At 46.0% G+C, this 19,490-nt stretch overlaps 2 protein-coding genes across 2 annotated transcripts; both read right to left on the reverse strand.

Moving 5' to 3' along the window:
• Positions 1-2,027: 2,027 nt before the first annotated feature.
• On the reverse strand, positions 2,028-7,716 carry TNFSF13 (TNF superfamily member 13). The gene is made up of 6 exons (XM_053464496.1): positions 7,250-7,716; positions 5,852-5,945; positions 4,391-4,441; positions 3,473-3,591; positions 2,849-2,996; positions 2,028-2,170 (listed from the first exon to the last, which is right to left on the reverse strand). The coding sequence occupies exons 1-6, from the start codon at positions 7,427-7,429 to the stop codon at positions 2,061-2,063; spliced, it is 702 nt and encodes a 233-aa protein (XP_053320471.1). The 5' UTR covers positions 7,430-7,716; the 3' UTR covers positions 2,028-2,060.
• A 3,138-nt stretch (positions 7,717-10,854) lies between these two features.
• On the reverse strand, positions 10,855-17,647 carry TNFSF12 (TNF superfamily member 12). The gene is made up of 7 exons (XM_053464808.1): positions 17,386-17,647; positions 14,880-14,915; positions 14,382-14,463; positions 13,620-13,688; positions 12,298-12,333; positions 12,095-12,219; positions 10,855-11,797 (listed from the first exon to the last, which is right to left on the reverse strand). Exons 1-7 carry the CDS (start codon positions 17,551-17,553, stop codon positions 11,546-11,548), a joined length of 768 nt encoding a protein of 255 aa, XP_053320783.1. The 5' UTR covers positions 17,554-17,647; the 3' UTR covers positions 10,855-11,545.
• Between the last annotated feature and the right edge of the window lie 1,843 nt (positions 17,648-19,490).

The following is a 19,490-nucleotide window of genomic DNA, read 5'->3' on the forward strand; positions in this document are numbered from 1 at the left end:
AGAGCGTTCGGAAAGAGCGGAACTTGTTAAGGGAAAGAGTGCGGCATCCACGTTTGTTAAGGGCAAACTGAACCTGTGTAATTAGTACGGATAACAGTTAATTTGGGTCAGACCATTTTATTTTGTGTTGAAAGGGGTAGATTTGGCCGTTTAAGAATATTTAATTTAAAACGCTTTCTCAATTCTCGCTATAAAGGAGGTTTGGATCCAGTTTTCTGACAGAAAGTTAAAGGCTGCTTCCCTTAAACTGAACTTTATCAGGATGTTTTACACATATATTTCAATCTGTAAATAGCATACCCCCCCCAGCGCTGTATACAGTAATATAACCCCCCAGCGCTGTATACAGTAATATAGCCCCCAGCACTGTATACAGTAATATAACCCCCAGCACTATATACAGTAATATAACCCCCAGCGCTATATACAGTAATATAACCCCCAGCGCTGTATACAGTAATATAACCCCCCCAGCGCTGTATACAGTAATATAACCCCCCAGCGCTGTATACAGTAATATAACCCCCAGCGCTGTATACAGTAATATAACCCCCAGCGCTGTATACAGTAATATAACCCCCAGCGCTGTATACAGTAATATAACCCCCAGCGCTGTATACAGTAATATAACCCCCAGCACTGTATACAGTAATATACCCCCCCAGCGCTGTATACAGTAATATAACCCCAGCACTGTATACAGAAATATAACCCCAGCGCTGTATACAGTAATATAACCCCCCAGCGCTGTATACAGTAATATAACCCCCAGCACTGTATACAGTAATATACCCCCCAGCGCTGTATACAGTAATATAACCCCCAGCGCTGTATACAGTAATATAACCCCCAGCACTGTATACAGTAATATACCCCCCCAGCGCTGTATACAGTAATATAACCCCCAGCGCTGTATACAGTAATATAACCCCCAGCGCTGTATACAGTAATATAACCCCCAGCGCTGTATACAGTAATATAACCCCCAGCACTGTATACAGTAATATACCCCCCCAGCGCTGTATACAGTAATATAACCCCCAGCGCTGTATACAGTAATATAACCCCCAGCGCTGTATACAGTAATATAACCCCCAGCGCTGTATACAGTAATATAACCCCCAGCGCTGTATACAGTAATATAATCCCCAGCACTGTATACAGTAATATAACCCCCAGCGCTGTATACAGTAATATAACCCCCCAGCGCTATATACAGTAATATAACCCCCCAGCACTGTATACAGTAATATAACCCCCAGCGCTGTATACAGTAATATACCCCCCCAGCAATGCGTAATTTCATAATTTTGGACGAACCAATTACAGTGAAGAAGGAAGGTGCCCTGATGGATATAGAGAAGTCACGCAGGCTGCTGAAACCAGGTTCTATCCCAGCAGAGTATGGGCTGTGAGGGAGGCTCAGGGGAGGACATACTCACTTCTGGGATGTAAGGTGCGCTAAGGAAGGTTTTGGACTCCCTACATCTGAACCCCCCCCCCGAAAATGTTTATTTTCCACCCCGTACTTAACCGCAACTTCAACCGCCACCCAACCGCCACAAACTTATGGCAGGGAAAAATTAGCAAAATGAATAATATTTTTTTTCCATAAATCCGTATAATTTCATGGTAACACCCAGAGATAATCGCATTTTAACAGATAATCAGTAAAGGAGGATGAATGCAAAATACATTTATTATTTTAACTTATTCAGTAAAAAAAATGTGCTATTTGTTGAAACACTGAAGCTGTTATAAATGGCGAAATCCCTTTTATTCTGTTCTGCGGGTTTCTGATTTTCCCCAAAAATAAATACAATTATTCCATCTGTCCATGTCACCCTATGGGGGGGGGTACGGGCGGACCCCGGCTCCTATCTCTGAAGGGTTAATATCTTTATTATTGCTGTTTGTGTTTCTCTCGCCAGCAGAGCTTGCAGCTAAACGTCAGGAAGCAATAGCAGCATCATATTGGGAATTCACGCTTTTGGCCTCCGTTCTTCAGAGAGAGAGACGCGAGGACGGGTCTGAGAGGACATCGTCTTAAAGAGTTCCATCTAGAGCTTGACCAGGCCAAAGAAGGTTGAATATCCGTTGGCGTCCACGCTGGCGTTATATCTCGGAACGACGAGGCTGATGACGTCTCCTTTCTGCAGCCGGAAGACTCCTTGAAGGGTGAAAACAACAGAATCGAAATATTTAAGGCCTGGTCCGATAAGAAACACAAAACCCCTCATCTGATCGGAAGGGCAGAGCGAGACAGAGCAGGTCATCTGATACCATGATCCAGGGGCCGACCTTGGTGAGCATCTCCTTCAAGAAGGATCAGGTTGGCCCAAAGTGATGCATGGCTAATGGGCGAGATTTCGTTTTCCATCTCATGGCAGCTTACCTGGGCCGAAGAGGTCGCCTTGCCTTGTAACAAGTCGGCCTCTATAATAAGATAGACTTGGGTAACTGGGTAACACAGCACGGAGTAGCCCAGCAAAGGAAAGCTACATTAATGGACAGACGCCCATTTACCTTTAAAGTAAAATACGCTGTTTGAATGTAACGGATGGATAACCGGTGTCGCACCTTGGATTTTACCGGCGTTATACCGCGATTAACCCTTTAGGCTCAGGAACGCTTGGTCGTAAGTACGTACCGTGCATTGTTGCAAATGTCAGGTAATGTAACTGATACGGGACCCGTGGCCGGCGACACTGTTGGTTACAGCAGCGATTTGGCCCCTCAGATTCAGAAACTTCTTCATACTGTCCCCCAGGGCCGCTCGGTACCCTCCGGTAAAACAGTTTGGTAATGCGCTACGGAGGACTTGGCTATCTGGCTGCCGTGATCTCACCTGCGCTGTAGCACGTGTTATAAGCCTGCAGCTTGTCCTGCGGCATACTCTGCACGCACCTCAGCAGAATGTCCCCCATTCCAGATTCCCCTTCCGCTCTCCGCGTCACCAGCTGACCCATGGTGAACGTAATATCCGTGTAAAGGCCCTAGAAGGGGGGGGGCAGGTGAGAGAGAGCTGGGTATAATATACAGAGAGGGGCAGAGCGGGAGATAGATGTGTGTGTTATACAGAGAGTGGCAGAGCGAGATATAGAGGTGTATGTAATACAGAGAGGGGCAGAGCGGGAGATAGATGTGTATGTTATACAGAGAGGGGCAGAGCGGGAGATAGATGTGTATGTAATACAGAGAGGGGCAGAGCAAGAGATAGATGTGTATGTGATACAGAGAGGGGCAGAGCGAGATATAGAGGTGTATGTTATACAGAGAGGGGCAGAGCGGGAGATAGATGTGTATGTAATACAGAGAGGGGCAGAGCGAGCGATAGATGTGTGTGTTATATAGTGAGGGGCAGATCGAGAGACAGCTGTGTGTGTTATAGAGAGGTGCAGAGTAAGAGACAGCTGTGTGTGTTATAGAGAGGTGCAGAGTAAGAGACAGCTGTGTGTGTTATAGAGAGTACCTGGCTGTATATATAGTATACCCCGGAATGTTTCACTCGGACACTTTCTCTCTGAAGCTCGAAGGCTTTACCCTCGTGTAGAGACACTTTCCATGATATGTACGTGACGTCCTGAAACGCTGGAAGACAGGAGCGATCGGAAATCACACGAAATCACACGAAATCACACAAAATCACATAAAATCACACGAAATCACACAAAATCACATGAAATCACACGAAATCACATGAAATCACATAAAATCACACAAAACCACATGAAATCACACGAAATCACATGAAATCACACTAAATCTCATGAAATCACACGAAATCATGTGGCGCCTTCAGAATCAAAGTCTCACATGGCTGTAGAGAAAAGTCCTCACCTTTATTTTGCGAACCAGTATTTAACTATACATTATGCAGGGCGTTTGCCCGGGGTCAGCCCTTCATAGTGCTGAGCGAGTGATAATATTATGGAGCAATGCCTGGTTATGATTATTTACAGGTGCTTATTAGTCCCTGCTTTAAAGGACAACCTGTTTCATACCTCCCAAGTGTCTCAGCTTTCTTAGGCCAGTCATGGTTTTTGTGCCCTTTTTCCCCGGGCAGCTGTTTTTGCAGACAGTGAGGATGAGGATATCCTCTGTAACTCCACGCGGTGGCACTTTAGGTATGGAGGGCAAGCTGTCAACTATGGTGTCCTGAAATATTGGGCGGTATGTTATTGGGTCGTTGGTTTTGTCTTATATGCCGTACGTCGATCCCATACATGAGTTAATCAAAATATGGACGGGCAGTTGATAGATAACTGTATCGGATTCTGCTGTCAGCGGCAACTTTTAGAATGGAGTATTCCCGTAGAACCTTGGGATCCCTTCCTTCTGGGGGAGCTTATGTTCTAAGAACTCATATGGAAATGGGTTATGGTCTCACCATCTGGAGAAGAGAAAGAGGCAGGCACCAGGTGCAGAAGAGCGTGCTTTCCTGAAAAAAGAAAATGTGAAAGATGAGCTGTCTATCCGGCCCCTCGCAGGGCGTCACAAACAGAAGGAGCCGGGAGTCTACATCTCCCCCTGCAGAGTGACAGACAGAAGAAGCTGTGCTTGCCACTCCCCATCCAGGGCGACACAGAAGGAGCTGGGAGTCTGCCCCTCCCCCGCAGTGTGACACAGACCGAAGGGGCCGGGAGTCCGCCCCTCCCCCGCAGGGCGACACCGACTGAAAGAGCCGGGAGTCTGCCCCTCCCTCCACAGGGCAACACAGACCGAAGGAGCCTGGAGTCTGCCCCTCCCCCCGCAGGGCGACACAGACCGAAAGAGCCGGGCGTCTGCCCCTCCCCCGCATGGCGACACCGACCAAAGGAGCCGGGAGTCTGCCCCTCCCCCCCGCAGGGCGACACAAACCGAAGGAGCCGGGAGTCTGCCCCTCCCCCCCACAGGGCGACACAGACCGAAGGAGCTGGGAGTCTGCCCCTCTCCTGCAGGGTGACACAGACCGAAGGAGACAGGAGTCTGCCCCTCCCCCCGCAGGGTGACACAAACCGAAGGAGACGGGAGTCTGCCCCTCCCCCAGCAGGGTCACACAAACCGAAGGAGACGGGAGTCTGCCCCTCCCCCCGCAGGGCGACACAAACCGAAGGAGACGGGAGTCTGCCCCTCCCCCCGCAGGGCGACACAAACCGAAGGAGCCGGGAGTCTGCCCCTCCCCCCGCAGGGCGACACAAACCGAAGGAGCCGGGAGTCTGCCCCTCCCCCTGCAGGCCGACACAGACCAAAGGAGCCGGGAGTCTGCCCCTCCCCCCGCAGGGCGACACAAACCGAAGGAGCCGGGAGTCTGCCCCTCCCCCCGCAGGGCGACACAGACCAAAGGAGCCGGGAGTCTGCCCCTCCCCCGCAGGGCGACACAGACCGAAGGAGCCGGGAGTCTGCCCCTACCCCCGCAGGGCGACACAGACCGAAGGAGCCGGGAGTCTGCCCCTCCCCCTGCAGGGCAACACAGACCGAAGGAGCCGGGAGTCTGCCCCTCCCCCTGCAGGGCAACACAGACCGAAGGAGACGGGAGTCTGCCCCTCCCCCCGCAGGGCGACACAGACCGAAGGAGCCGTGTGTTGATCCCTTTTGTTGGGAGGATACATTGTAACAAACAGTTTAAGGAAGTTACTTTCTCTAATCGCTTATTTCACAACTTTATCTTCTTGCCAAATGTGAACGATATTTAAAACTTTTTAAAACAGAGCGAGTGTGCAGAGTAAAAGCCCGTGAGCGGGTACATCTGCCCGGTGCCGGATGTCCATGACGAGGAGCCCAGAATGGAGGGAGCGGCTGGTGGTGGCGCCGCCGTAGGTTGGGAAAGTCACCGCGTGTGTTGTGTGATACCTCGACCTACCCTGCTCACCATTGTGTCTCCTCCGTCGTCTCCCTGCCAGGTCCCGCTTCTCTTTGGGCCACAGGTTGAAGGATTCATCGTCTGGATTATGGTGCCTCCTGACCTGCAGTAAAAGTGTACAGCGTGTGATGCATAGTGGGGTCGTTCTATGGATGCCCCCAACCCCGATTAACATCGATATCCGAGAAACGGCTGAAACATTAGCCTTCCCATTCCTCTGGCCTCTCCGACCTTTCTCAGTAAGGCGAAGAACGCGTCTCCGGGACAGCAGCTCTGATGAACCCAAGACAGGGCATGAAATGAAGCTGGAGCTGAGATGTGATGGGACCGGTCCAAGGCCTCATCTACCCTTGCCTTCTAAGCCCCGCGGTCCATCGGTACACCACCTCAGATCCTGCAGGAGAACCTCGCTAGGGTTGGTCGTTTACGAGACTTGGTTCCATCAGTGATATGGAACGTTCCCTATCACCTGAACTCGTCTATGAATGGAATTCACTTAAAGCATCTATTAAAAACTCATCGAGACGCCTTCGAGCTGGAGGTCCCCACAAGGTCACTAAGGTCTTCTGCCCAAAGCCATTTAAAGCTGCCGTTCCACTTAGACAACAACATGAACTGCACTCTCTAGCACGTCAAGCAAATAAACGGATCTGCCGCTTTATTCTTTCCTCTGCAGGTTTAATCCCGGGCAGTGGAGATCCCATGACCCAGTGAGCTGTAAAATCAGTGGAGGTCTGTGCCTCGTGACACTCTGAAGCTGAGCGCCGTGCGATGGCTCTTTGGATATGGCGGGCAGTCAGTCCCACCCGTCTACAGCCCTGAAAGGTTGGGGGGGGTATGTCTCATGGAAGGGGTGGTCAAAACCAAACCGGCATTTTAATGCGTGAAATTCTCTGCCTTCACCCTTTTAAAGGCTGTCTGAACTAATCAACAACGTAGAGAGAACATAATGGGGAGGAATAATTGCGCTGATCCCAAGGAGAGGAAGTTGAGATGGCTCCCCTCATGGAGTACACATAGCAGGGGGGGGGGTTCTAATACATATATGTTTAGGTCGGTGGACGGAATAACATGAGGCTGCTATCATTTACACAGCTGCTAATAGTCCTGTGGTTGCAAGGACAGTCCTGACAATTGAAAGTGTTTCATTTAACGTGACCCAGATGGGAAAAGCTCTCTTGAATTTCTTTACCGCTTTTACCTGCGCTTCTTCTACTGGATGTCCGTTCTTCGTATCTACTACTCCGATTTTATATAGATAAAACATTTTACGTGATAGCTTTACGTGAATCATAGAAAGCTGGACAGGGGGGTCTCCTGCGCTTCTAGACATGTCACTTTAATCAAGACTGTCTCTCACCCATTTAACCCGCTCTCGGTCCGCGTCTCACATATTTCGTCACTCACCTGCGCTCTATCTTCTTTATTTTTTTGAATAAGAGAGAGTTCCCTCCGCAGGTCCCCGAGATGGATTGATTGGCATATCAGTGCAACGAGACAGACGATAACCCCCAGCCAGGACCCGGTACCCCCCCAAAATCCTTGTGCCAGCCCAACGGACCCGCTTACTGTCGGCACACGGCACATTGTGACTCCAGCTTCTGCTTTTTAATTTGGGAGAGGAAGAAAGCAGAGTAGAAGGCGTGACAGAAACGAGGAGATTAAGGGATTATTGCATCATTCTAATGCGTAATAAAAATATAGAACTGTTACAAGAATTGAGGGGTCTATAGAGAGATAAACAGAGACAGCGATGATTAGAAAAGAGACTTACTCTACCAGCAGGTCTAGCAGGAAGCAAGAGACATTTCTGCAGAAGACAGAAGGAATGAATCCAGGTGGTATTCTGCACGTTGGTCAAAGCGAGATGGAGGGAGGCAGAGAGCCAGGGTGAAAGAATGAAACTGAAAGTTGGAGATGAGAATGAGGTTAGCAGCAAATAGTGAGGAGAAGATCACGGAAAAGAGAGACTGGAAAGAAGAAGAGACAGCACGAAGAGAGAGAGAGAGAGGTCGGAAAATTAAAGGTTTGGAAAGAGAGACAGGACTCTGGAACAGAGAGAGAAAAGGTTTGGGGAGAAAAGGTTCAGGGGAAAGAGAGAATGTTTAAGAAATGAGAACATAAGAAACAGTTTGAGAAGAGAGAAAATGTTTGGGGAGAGAGAGAGATGGGAAAAAGAGATAGAAGGGGTCTGAATAGAGAACGTAAAGGCGTGAGAAGACAAGAAAGAGAGATGAGGTTCTGGAAAAGAGGTTCGGGGAGAAAATATATGAAAAAGAAGAGAAAAATGGGGAGGGATGAGAAAAAGGGTCTGGAGAGAGAATGCAAGGTTTGGGAAGAACAAGAAAGGAAGATAGAGAACGTGTTTGGGGAGGAATGAGGGAATGTTTAGGAAAAGAATAACAATGTAAGAAAAGAAAAAATTTGGGGAAAGAAAAAAGATGGGAGAGAGGTGGAGAAAAGGACAGAAAGAAGAGGTCTAAATATCGAATGTAAAAGTTTGTGAAGAGCAAGAAGGAGAGATAAGACTTTGAAACGGAGAGAAAAGGTTTGGGGAGAAACTTTAGGGGTGAGAAAGCGTTTAGTAAAAGAACAGCGGAGAGAGAAAACGGAGATAAAAAAGAACAGGAGAAGTAGAGAGGAAAGTTTGGAGAGAGAAGAAAAGAGACCTGGGTAAAATAAAGATTGGGAGAAATAGTTCAGCAGAGAGAATCTTGGGGAGAGGAAAAAAAGGGGAAGAAGGAGAAAATCTGTTGGGAGAAAGGATCCCGGGAGTGACGAGTTTGAGGAGATAGAACTTAGTTCAGCTAAAGAGAGTTTGGGGACAGAGAGAGAGAGAGAGGGAGAGGGAGGGAGAGAGAGAGAGAGGGAGAGGGAGAGAGAGAGGGAGAGAGGGAGAGGAAAAGTGCAGGAATTTGAGTGAAAACAATTATTAGATTGTGAGATAAGTTAAACAAAGGAGAGATTGTAAGGGCCGTTACAGAGTATCGGGGTGGAATAACAGAGCCGCAGTAAGGGAAGTACAGTAGCTATTTACTATCTGTACTTGAAAGATATTTGCATGCTTCTGGGGAAAACACTGAGCTTCTCCTTTTCCTCGTGAATCGCTCGTGGGAATGCCAGCTGGAGGGTGAGTGATGAGGCGCTTGAGCCAAACCGTCTAGGACAGTAGGTGTGCAAGCGGAGTGTCAGCTCTTGGGTTAAGCTGTTCTCTGTTTAATTGCTGACCCACAGACTGCTGTGTGTTCTCGCTCTGTTATCTCAGCCCCATCCAGTGGACGAACATTCTAGGTCCTTACGATCCTCCCTTATGGTAAAAAGTATAATCCCTGAAAACTACCAATAAGATTGTGTTTTTTTGTCTCGATCTTTTAATTGTTTTGGAAAAATGTAGATTAAAATTAAAAACATTTAAAATCGGCGTATAACTGCGGCACAATTATCTAATTAATCTTCTGTCCAGAAGTTCTCTCCCTTCTCTTCTTACCAAGGCTGCCTGAACCAATTAAAAATAATCAGCAACTTAACAACAGGGGAGAGATAACTTAATAGGGAGGAATAATCCCGGTGACCCCGAGAACAGGAAGTTATGGTAGATCCCTTGGTATCGCTTCCAAGCTCCCACCCCGCTTTTGGATGGACCATCGCTTTTTAGGACCTTAACCTCCCAGTCTGAGTGAAGCCCCGCCCCCGACCACACCCCCTAAACAAAAAGTGTCCCTCTTTGGCCAATCTAAGTGCCGAGCGGCCTGTAACTGCAAAGACGATCCATTAATAGAAGCGGTATGTATAGACTGCATTTATTACAATATACCGACAAATACTTCTGCAGTTAGTACACCTGCATCTGTAGCCGCATGTTACACCTGTATGAAATATACCTTTATTATGCGTATGTAAAAACCCAGCATGGATATGGGAGTGGTTAGGAGGACAAATAGGGTTGCCATATCAGCAGTTTCCCCCCCGCATACACCTGTTTTATACATGCTGCTGACCATTACCTATAAAGTGCTTCCCTGCATTACGATTGGGATTATGTTGATGCCCTGCTGTGGGTTCATGAATCCCACATACTGTAGGTTCTTCTTCTTTGGGGGGGGCACTGGGTTAGTGCTGGACGGGACTGATGACGTAAGTGGCTGGGACTGATAATGTATGCGGACGGGACTGATGACGTACTTGGGCGATGCTACCTCCAAACACTTTAAATTTATAATGGGGTGGGAGGGGAAAGGGGTGGGGAGTGGGTGTTCCTAAACGCCCATCACCCAGTCTCTGTTGTGACCTGGAGATGTGACCCTTCACCCGCAGTCTCGCAGTGAATCCGGGAGAGTTCCCAGGTATGACTTACGGCTGGGGATCAGCATCCTGGAAACATCGGCCAATATGACAACCCTAAGCACATATAGTCTGGGGTGGCTCAGTGGTGAAGTATAGAAGGATGATGTGGATCGCAGTGCATTCTGGGGCCTGTAGTTCTTGTTACCGTCTCTAGTTGTCCCATTCTGTGCTGGGATTCATGGTCCAGATATCTCATTCCTTGGTTCTGAACTTTTAGTCCACCCCAGGTCTGTAGTAGTATCCACAATTCCAGCCCTCCTGGTTTAGAGGAATGGGTGCGATGTTCAGTCCATCTCCTGCTTCTCCCTGTCTAGTTCTAATTCACTGATTCTGGATTTACAGTGCATTCTGGGTAATTGTACATGGAAATCTCACCAGTTCTTAATTGTTAGTGGGGTTCTGAACTCCAATGTGTGCCAATCTTTTCATTTCTCCCTGGTTCTGGATATGAAACGAGTGCCAATCTCTTTCTCCCTGGTTCTGGATTTGAAATGAGTGCCAATCTCTTTCTCCCTGGTTCTGGATATGAAATGAGTGCCAATCTTTTTCTCCCTGGTTCTGGATATGAAATGAGTGCCAATCTCTTTCTCCCTGGTTCTGGATATGAAATGAGTGTCAATCTCTTTCTCCCTGGCTCTGGATATGAAATGAGTGCCAATCGCTCTCTCTTTGGTTCTGGATATGAAATGAGTGCCAATCTCTTTCTCCCTGGTTCTGGATATGAAATGAGTGCCAATCTCTTTCTCCCTGGTTCTGGATATGAAATGAGTGGCCATCACTTGCTCTGTCCCTGGTTCAGGATATGAAATGTGTGCCAATATCTCACCATATCTCGGTTCTAGATGTCAAAATTGTGCCAATATCTCACCGTATCTTGATTCTAGATATCCATGTGCCAATCCATCGGTTCCTCTTTTGCTGTAGACATGGAATCTGTACCGATTTCTTGCTTCCGTGATATTTTTTCTACGTCTCGCTGGTTCGGACGACGTGGGGGTTACACACCACGGGCATTGCAGCTGAGTTTGTTCATTGGTTTTGGAAAGGTGAAGGCACCCATCCAGTTGGGGTTGGTATTATTGTCTCATCCTGCTCTAGATTAGCAAACCGGTTTTAGCCAATAATCATCTGATTAGGGTTTAACAAATGTCTTGGATGGTTCTAACTATAGATTGTGGCATCAATCATCTATGAGTTGGATTTTTGACTCTGTAGTCCTCGTGGTTTCTCGTGTGTATTTCGGTTTTACGGTGGGTTCTGTGCCTGTAGTCCAGACTTGTAATAGAAGTTCAGAATGGGGTGGGCATCCTACTGCCCGCTCCCACCCCCCCCTACTAGGGTAAACTTTTTGTATCAGGTTCAGTGGACCTGAAAAAGCCCAAAGTAGGTTAGGAAATGCTCTACCCGCAAGCTGACGTCGGGGAGCGTGCGGACGCGGAGAGAGGAGCCAGAAGGGAGCGTGAGGAGACCGGAGACGCCGCAGGTCTTGCGCTCGGGTCCACGAATGCTGGCGGCCGTCGCGGAGAATTCCTGCAGGCAACGGAAGATCAACGAGCCGTCCAGGAGGAGATCGAGCTTGATGTAGATGCTGTGGTCCTCATTGAAATGGACCTTAAAGATGGGAAAAGGGACAGAAATGAAGCGTGAACAAAATCACCTGCTCTGTATATAAACCCTAACTCATCCGTATGCCCCTGTTTTCTTAAGGAAACAACTGGATAGGCCTTTGGGGTACCAGACATGGGGAAATACGGGCAAATATTCAAAGCAATTCGGCACAGAGCTACAGGAGCCCCCCCACCCTCCATCGTCCAAGAGCTCCTGTATTTATTGTTTGACGTAGCGCCATCATATTCCATGGTGCTGTACAATGGGTACACGTTATGGTGAAGTCCATGCTCATGTTACCTGGCAGTACACATAATATAGTCCTCTACGGCTCACGGTAAATTCCCCCCTCTTGTCGTCGTATTGGACTGGGCTGCTGGAGTTCAGAGGGACTTCAATCCAGTGGCGGATTGTACCATTACTGTCTGCAAAAAGGGGAGATTGCTGTTTGTGTTATGCATAGAGAGAGAGGGAGGCGAGAGGCGGCTGTGCATTTAACTTACCTGCGTTCATTTGTAATGAACCCTTGGGTGATCTCACTGCACAAATACAAAAGAAAGTTCAATGGAGTAATACGAGCTATAAAGAGGGTTATGAGTAATAGGAGGAGTTATAGGGAGGGGTTATATGAGTAATAGGAGGAGTTATAGGGAAGGATATATGAGTAATAGGACAGTTATAGGGAGGGTTAGATGGAGTAATAGGAGGAGTTATAGGGAGGGTTAGATGGAGTAATAGGAGAAGTTATAGGGAGGGGTTATATGGAGTAATAGGAGGAGTTATAGGGAGGGATATATGAGTAATAGGAGGAGTTATAGGGAGGGTTAGATGGAGTAATAGGAGGAGTTATAGGGAGGGTTAGATGGAGTAATAGGAGGAGTTATAGGGAGGGGTTATATGGAGTAATACGAGCTATAAGGAGGGTTATATGAGTGATAGGAGGAGTTATAGGGAGGGTTATATGGAGTAATAGGAGGAGTTATAGGGAGGGGTTATATGAGTAATAGGAGGAGTTATAGGGAGGGATATATGGAGTAATAGGAGGAGTTATAGGGAGGATTATATGGAGTAATAGGAGGAGTTATAGGGAGGGTTATATGGAGTAATAGGAGTTATAGGGAGGGTTATTTGGACTAATAGGAGGAGCTATAGGGAGGGTTATATGCAGTAATAGGAGGAGTTATAGGGAGGGTTAGATGAGTAATGGGAGGAGATATAGGGAGGGTTATATGAGTAATAGGAGGAGTTATAGGGAGGGTTATATGGAGTAATAGGCGGAGTTATAGGGAGGATTATATGAGTAAAAGGAGGAGTTATAGGGAGAGGTTATATGGAGTAATAGGAGGAGTTATAGGGAGGGGTTATATGGAGTAATAGGAGGAGTTATAGGGTGGGTTATATGCAGTAATAGGAGGAGTTATAGGGAGGGTTATATGCAGTAATAGGAGGAGTTATAGGGAGGGTTATATGCAGTAATAGGAGGAGTTATAGGGAGGGGTTATATGAGTAATAGGCGGAGTTATAGGGAGGGTTATATGCAGTAATAGGCGGAGTTATAGGGAGGGTTATATGCAGTAATAGGAGGAGATATAGGGAGGGTTATATGCAGTAATAGGAGGAGTTATAGGGAGGGGTATATGAGTAATAGGCGGAGTTATAGGGAGGGTTATATGCAGTAATAGGCAGAGTTATAGGGAGGGTTATATGCAGTAATAGGAGGAGATATAGGGAGGGTTATATATATATATAGGAATAGGAGGGGTGATAGAGAGGGCTATGAGTGTTATAGAAGAGTATTTCAATTTTAAACTATAGATTACTGAACCTTCGTAGTGGGCTGCTGAGGTTTGTGCAGTTTTACGGTTTCCTTTGTTTCTCTCTTTGTTTCTCTTTACTGGAAAAAAATAACATTTTAAAGGTTTTTTTTTTTTAATCCTGCACAGCCCGCAGTGCGCGTCATTAGCAGGAGATTGTTTCATTACATATATGTAGGGGGAAAATTGCAACAAGTTGAGCAATAAAATTCTCACCAAAGATGGCTGAATATTAGCTTTCCAGTCAACACTAGACAGTACTACTTGTTGGTATTACATTAAATAATGTAATATTTTATTTTGCCTCGGCCCCCCTGTTGTACTTATTCATTATACACAATGGTTAGCGGGCCGGTTTAAAGGGAGATCGGTGGTTGATCGCTAATACTCCAGCCCGCTAACATTACGGAGGACATAGGTCACTTACGCCCAGCGTTGTGCGTCCTTAAGAAGCGGAATGCCGGCATATGGCATGTAAGGTATGTAAGGTTTTAAATGTAAAGGTTGTACTTGTCTTGTTTCAGTTGCACTTGGTATCAAGGTGATCTGGACACATTTTAATGGCTAGTTTTGGCCTTATTGAATCTAAGTGTTCAATTACTTTGATCTCCATACGCTGGGGGAGGTGTGATGGTGATTTTAATTTGAGAATCAACTTAGTTTTAAGGCGTTTGAAGGTTACACGCCCTAAACGTGCACGTGTGGCTGTGCGGGTAGCGCTTGTTCCTTGGCTACGCGCCCGGGGGCGCTGATTCGCTGGGGCCCGGTATTACCTGAGCGTCTATGGCGATCCTTCTCTTCCCTTAATTTCTGATAAAGAAATTGCTGTTTTTCCCAAACATTCTGATAAAAAATCTGTAAAATAAAAAAAAGTGCATGAGAAGACGGAGTAAGAGAAATATAAATGGATCCTGGAGTCTGGCTCTGCCCACGCTGTATAGAACACCCATAACAATTAATGACTGAACGCGTGCCAGGGGATGGCTGGCATCTTACGGCCCAGGGGGCAGATGAAGCCAAATGGTGCCATAGACCCATGGCTCCCTCCCTGGTAACCTCCCATATACACTAGCGCACATATTTACACGCACATACTTACACTAACACACACTTACACATATTCACTCTCACACTAACACACACACATTCATGCTCACACACACACATTCATGCTCACACACACACATTCATGCTCACACACACACATTCATGCTAACACACTCATATTCTCCCACACTGACATCCATACATATATACTCCATCCGTCTCACCTGAGGCTCCGACTTTGGTCCTTGTCGAGGAAGATCCTGAAATTTAGAGAATTAGCGTTATTAGAAGGTGTCTGTCCACTCCGCGGGGTGTATGTGCCCTTGGCGTGTGTATACGTGTCTCTGACACTAGAATGTTCTAGAACTGACAGAGCCGATCCGAACATCGTCGGCAGTGACCACATGGGCATTAAATACCTTACTATCGGAAAAAAATGATTATTTCAAGAAGTCTTTTTTAAATACCCCCCCAGAAGAAAAGGGCAAGGGTGCACCAGATTATGACCATCCAACAACAACCTCTAAATAAATAATAAGTTCATAATAAAATTAGATAATGAACATCAAGTTAATATTAATTAATAAAAAAATGAATTATCAATTAATTAAAATTAAATGTCTGAGGCGATAACATTTTATTTTCCAGAAAAGTGTTCAGCCTCGCTAACAGACCCAAACGGCGTGTTTTTCACACTTTTTATTCGGGATGACAGTTGAGAACTTTGTGGATATTTTAGTAACGTTTCATATTGTTTTGCTCAGCATTTTTTTTGACATATTTCAACTTACATCCAGTGATGTAACAATGAAGGTCACGGGGGGCTGCAGATGGAACAGAACCCATGACCTTTGCTGTGTCCTCTGTGGCCTATTTACCCGGTGGTCTAGAAAGGGAAACAGGGAGGCCTGCGAGATTTCTCTACTGTCTACGGTTTTTATTTTATTTGTTTTATTTTTTTAAACATTTTTTGGATCTAGACTTTTCCTATAACTACGTGTGGTCTTTACAAAGTTATGGGAATAGTCTAGGCCTGAAAATGTTAGAGAAAGTAAAAATAAAGCCCATTTTGCATGGATTCTAAGGCATTTTACTGCATGCAAATCGGTGCAGGCATTCTTTTCTTATTGTAGTTAGAATATGAAACATCTGTCTCATTTAACTCCTCCCCCCGGCTGCTTCTACTGAAAACAGGAAGTGTACTTAAGTACACTTCCTGTAAATGTAAGGGTAATGGGAGCTGAGCAGCTTTAATATGCATGCTATATGAAACTAGGGCTACAGTGTTCCTTTATGGACTCTCGGCTCTGGGGCTATAATTTCAGAACCTGGCGTCCAAGTGCCTGGGACATAGGGGCCATTAGGGAGCAGAGGAGCCCCTTGATAGACACCTAAACATAGCCTCCCTTGGACCCCCTGCGCCTGTGAATAGAGCAGTGGTTGGGGGACCCGAAATATTTAAAACATGTTGTCTCCCACCCTACACTTCCCGATCGGCTGCTAGATTGTGTGTCTTATTCATTATTTTAATAATAATACTTTACTTCTATCAAACTCATGCTACAGGGCAACAACGCACCCACTGCAGGCTGATAATATGCTTTTTCCATAAAGGAGGTATATAAAAATCAGACCCATATAACCCATCTGAAGATTGTTGGCCCATTCAAAGATTTCACCTTCCATCTCCAGTTTCCTTACAACTCATGATCTACCTGGTATATCCTCTAAGGGGCACTGCTGCAGCTGTGTACTTCACTATGCTTGACCCAGGGCAGCGCCCACATCCTCAAGGTGCTCACTACATTCCGCGGTTTAGTTTTATCATAGAGTGACCGCCTGTCATCTGTTTTCAGAGGACAGTGTCCTGGTTGAGGCATCTACCCTCAGTTATCACCCCATGAAACCCCCTTATTGGAATATGCCAGCCCGAATTGTATGCACCCCAATGCATTTTACTGCATGCAAATTGGGGGGCGGGAATTTTTTATTATTGGACTCCTTTAACTCCTCCCCTCTCTGCCTCTCGTGAAAGCAGGAAACATACATATGTACACTTCTTGCACATGCTCAGTAATGAGACCCGAGAACCCATTAAAATTAATTGGAGCAGTGGCCTCCAATCAAAAGCGTGCTGTCTGAACGCCAGTGTTTTTTTAGCATACATGTGATTGGCTGCTGCTACCTCCGCTGATTTCAAGGGAAGCTCGGCTCTCGTTGACTTCAAGGGGAGTGCTACTGAGCATGTGCAGGAAGTATGCTTCCGGTGCACACTTCCTGGTGTGAGCAGAGGCAGCCGGAGAGGGCCTCTGATGCCCCTCTTTTCTAGGAGGTCAGAATGTTTGCTGGGTATGAGGGTATCGCAGGGTTCTACAGCCCAAGAGCCCCGATAATGTGTATAGAAACAGTTGGCCCTCCCCAGTTGGCTCTCATAACCTATCTTTGTAATTTTTAAACATCAATGGGGTAGACATATGGCTACTGAGAAAGGAGAAAGGGGCAGACTAGACGGGGGGGAGCGTGGCTGATCTGCCCACAGGTTCTACGTTGCTAGGTAATTGTATTCACAACTTACCTTAAACCAGTTTGGTTTCTGGTCTCCTCTTACCCCTGGCTGTCTATTGCTTAAATCTCCCTTTTAGAATAGAGGAGGCCTCGGACCTCTCAGGACTCCTTGTAGGCCATGAGTAGATTTGCTCTGGCCTCGCCAGGTCGCAGAGGACCCCTTACCTGGTTTGGTTGGATCTGCGCCTGGCACAGACTGTGGCCCCAGATTGTGGTCGTCAGCAGCAGGTTAAAGGACGCCAGGCAGAGAGCTGCGCCCCCCAGTGCCAGCGCCAGGAACAGCAGCAGAAGAAGAGTGCCTCTCCGTGTCCCTTTCTTGCGCCACCGAGACATCGATGTCACTCTGTCATTCCCTCTTTATTTATCTGCAAAAACTAAAGTTATGGCGAAGGGGGGAAAAAAGCGAACTTCCTCCGAGCTGTTAAAGTGAATAATTGGATAAAATAGTCTTTTTTTCTTTATGTATTTGGAAGACCCAATGGAAAAATATCCACTTGGAAAAAAAAGAGAGGCAAGCGATTTTAGATATTTTTGTTTAACTGCCAAGTTGTAGAAATAATAAATTTTAAAAAACAAAATTTGCGATTACATTCTTAGACGTTAAAAAAAAATAAAAAAAAATTGAGGAATTGTAGGTGTTCCGGTTCATGTGTAATGCTCCTTATACATAGCGGAAAGTCTTTTTCATATATCCAGAAGCAGATTCTGCCATTATATCCTAAAATATAATTTTTTCTCCCCCCCAGAGGTGTCCTCTCCCCCTTTTTTAATTGTTTAAAAACAATTAATTCCTGGAAATAGAAAAAAAAAATCCTGTGACTCCATGAACTTTCTCCGAGGCATCCAATAAAATGAATTAAATCCCTCTTTAGATCCGCTTTGTAATCCAATGTAAGAAACCGACCTCCAAATTGTATAATCCCAGTAAGAACCAAACATGTAAAAAAAAAAAAAAAAAAAAAAAAAAAAAAATTGCAATTTTTATATATTTAAAAAAAAATCCTTTTCAATAAATTCCAAAGTGTGCAAAAAGACTGATTTGTTCCTAAAAAGAGCAGGCTTATCACAGAGACACAGATCCGTTTTCTAAAAAAATTCTAAAAATAATTGGGGAGGAAAAAAAAAAAACAGCTGCGTTGGTGTTTTTTTTTTTTAGAGGTTAAGTTATTAAAAACAAGCAGGTTTTTTTTGTAAAAATATTCGTAAGTTAAATAAAGTTGCAGTCAACAAATGTCTTGCCTTGAGTCAGTTACGGGAGAGAGTTTTCGAGGTATAGGAGTGAAGGGGCGAGGATGCAGCAGACCTGAGAGTTCGGAGGAAGGGAAGGAGGAAGAGAGAACAGGACGAGTGCTTGTATTCCGCTGGTCGGAAATCTGTGTGTTTTTCTAGATTCTGGGCTAGTTCCAGAGAGAAGTGAAAAAAAAAAAAAAAGAGAATGACAGGAAATAGAGAGAAAAAAGGGAGGGGGAAGAGAATGGGAGAGGAGGGAGGGAGAGAGAGACGGAGAGAGAGAGAAGGAGATAAGCGAGTGAGGAGTGAGGGAAAAAAGAGGAAAGAGGGGGCAGGCGAATCAAATAATGGAGATAGATCAGGAAAAACTGTGATTGAGGGACAGATTGAATGTGACACGGCAGCTGATTGATGAGACATGTATGTGGATGCACACGCATGTTCGTGCGTGTGGTCCCAGTCTCCGTGACAGCCTCTTGGCTGTCAGATTATCCCACGCCCGTGTGAGCTTCCTCAGGCCCTCCCCGCACGTGAAGCTGAGCAGAGCCAAAACTCACAGAACACATCCATTACACGGACACGGAGCGCCCGTGCGTGTTACCTGTGTATATTACTCTGCGTATAGCACTCTGGGCATGTCACATTACATATGTCACTCTGCGTATATAAATCTGCGTATACCACGCTGCATATGTTACCCTGAGTATATCACTGGGTATATTACGCTGTGTATATCACTCTGGGTATATTACCCTGCGTATATCATTCTGCGTACATCACTCTGCGTATATTACTCTGCGTACATCACTCTGCGTATATTACGCTGTATATATTACTCTGCGTATATCACTCTGCGTATGTTACTCTGGGTATATCACTGCGTATATTACTCTGCGCATGTTACTCTGGGTATATCACTCTGCGTATATTACTCTGCGTATGTTACTCTGCGTACATCACTCTGCGTATATTACTCTGCGTACATCACTCTGCGTATTTTACGCTGTATATCACTCTGCGTATATCACTCTGCGTATATC

The sequence above is a fragment of the Spea bombifrons genome, chromosome 4, assembly GCF_027358695.1.
Source record: "Spea bombifrons isolate aSpeBom1 chromosome 4, aSpeBom1.2.pri, whole genome shotgun sequence".
NCBI classification, from domain to species: Eukaryota; Metazoa; Chordata; class Amphibia; order Anura; family Pelobatidae; genus Spea; species Spea bombifrons.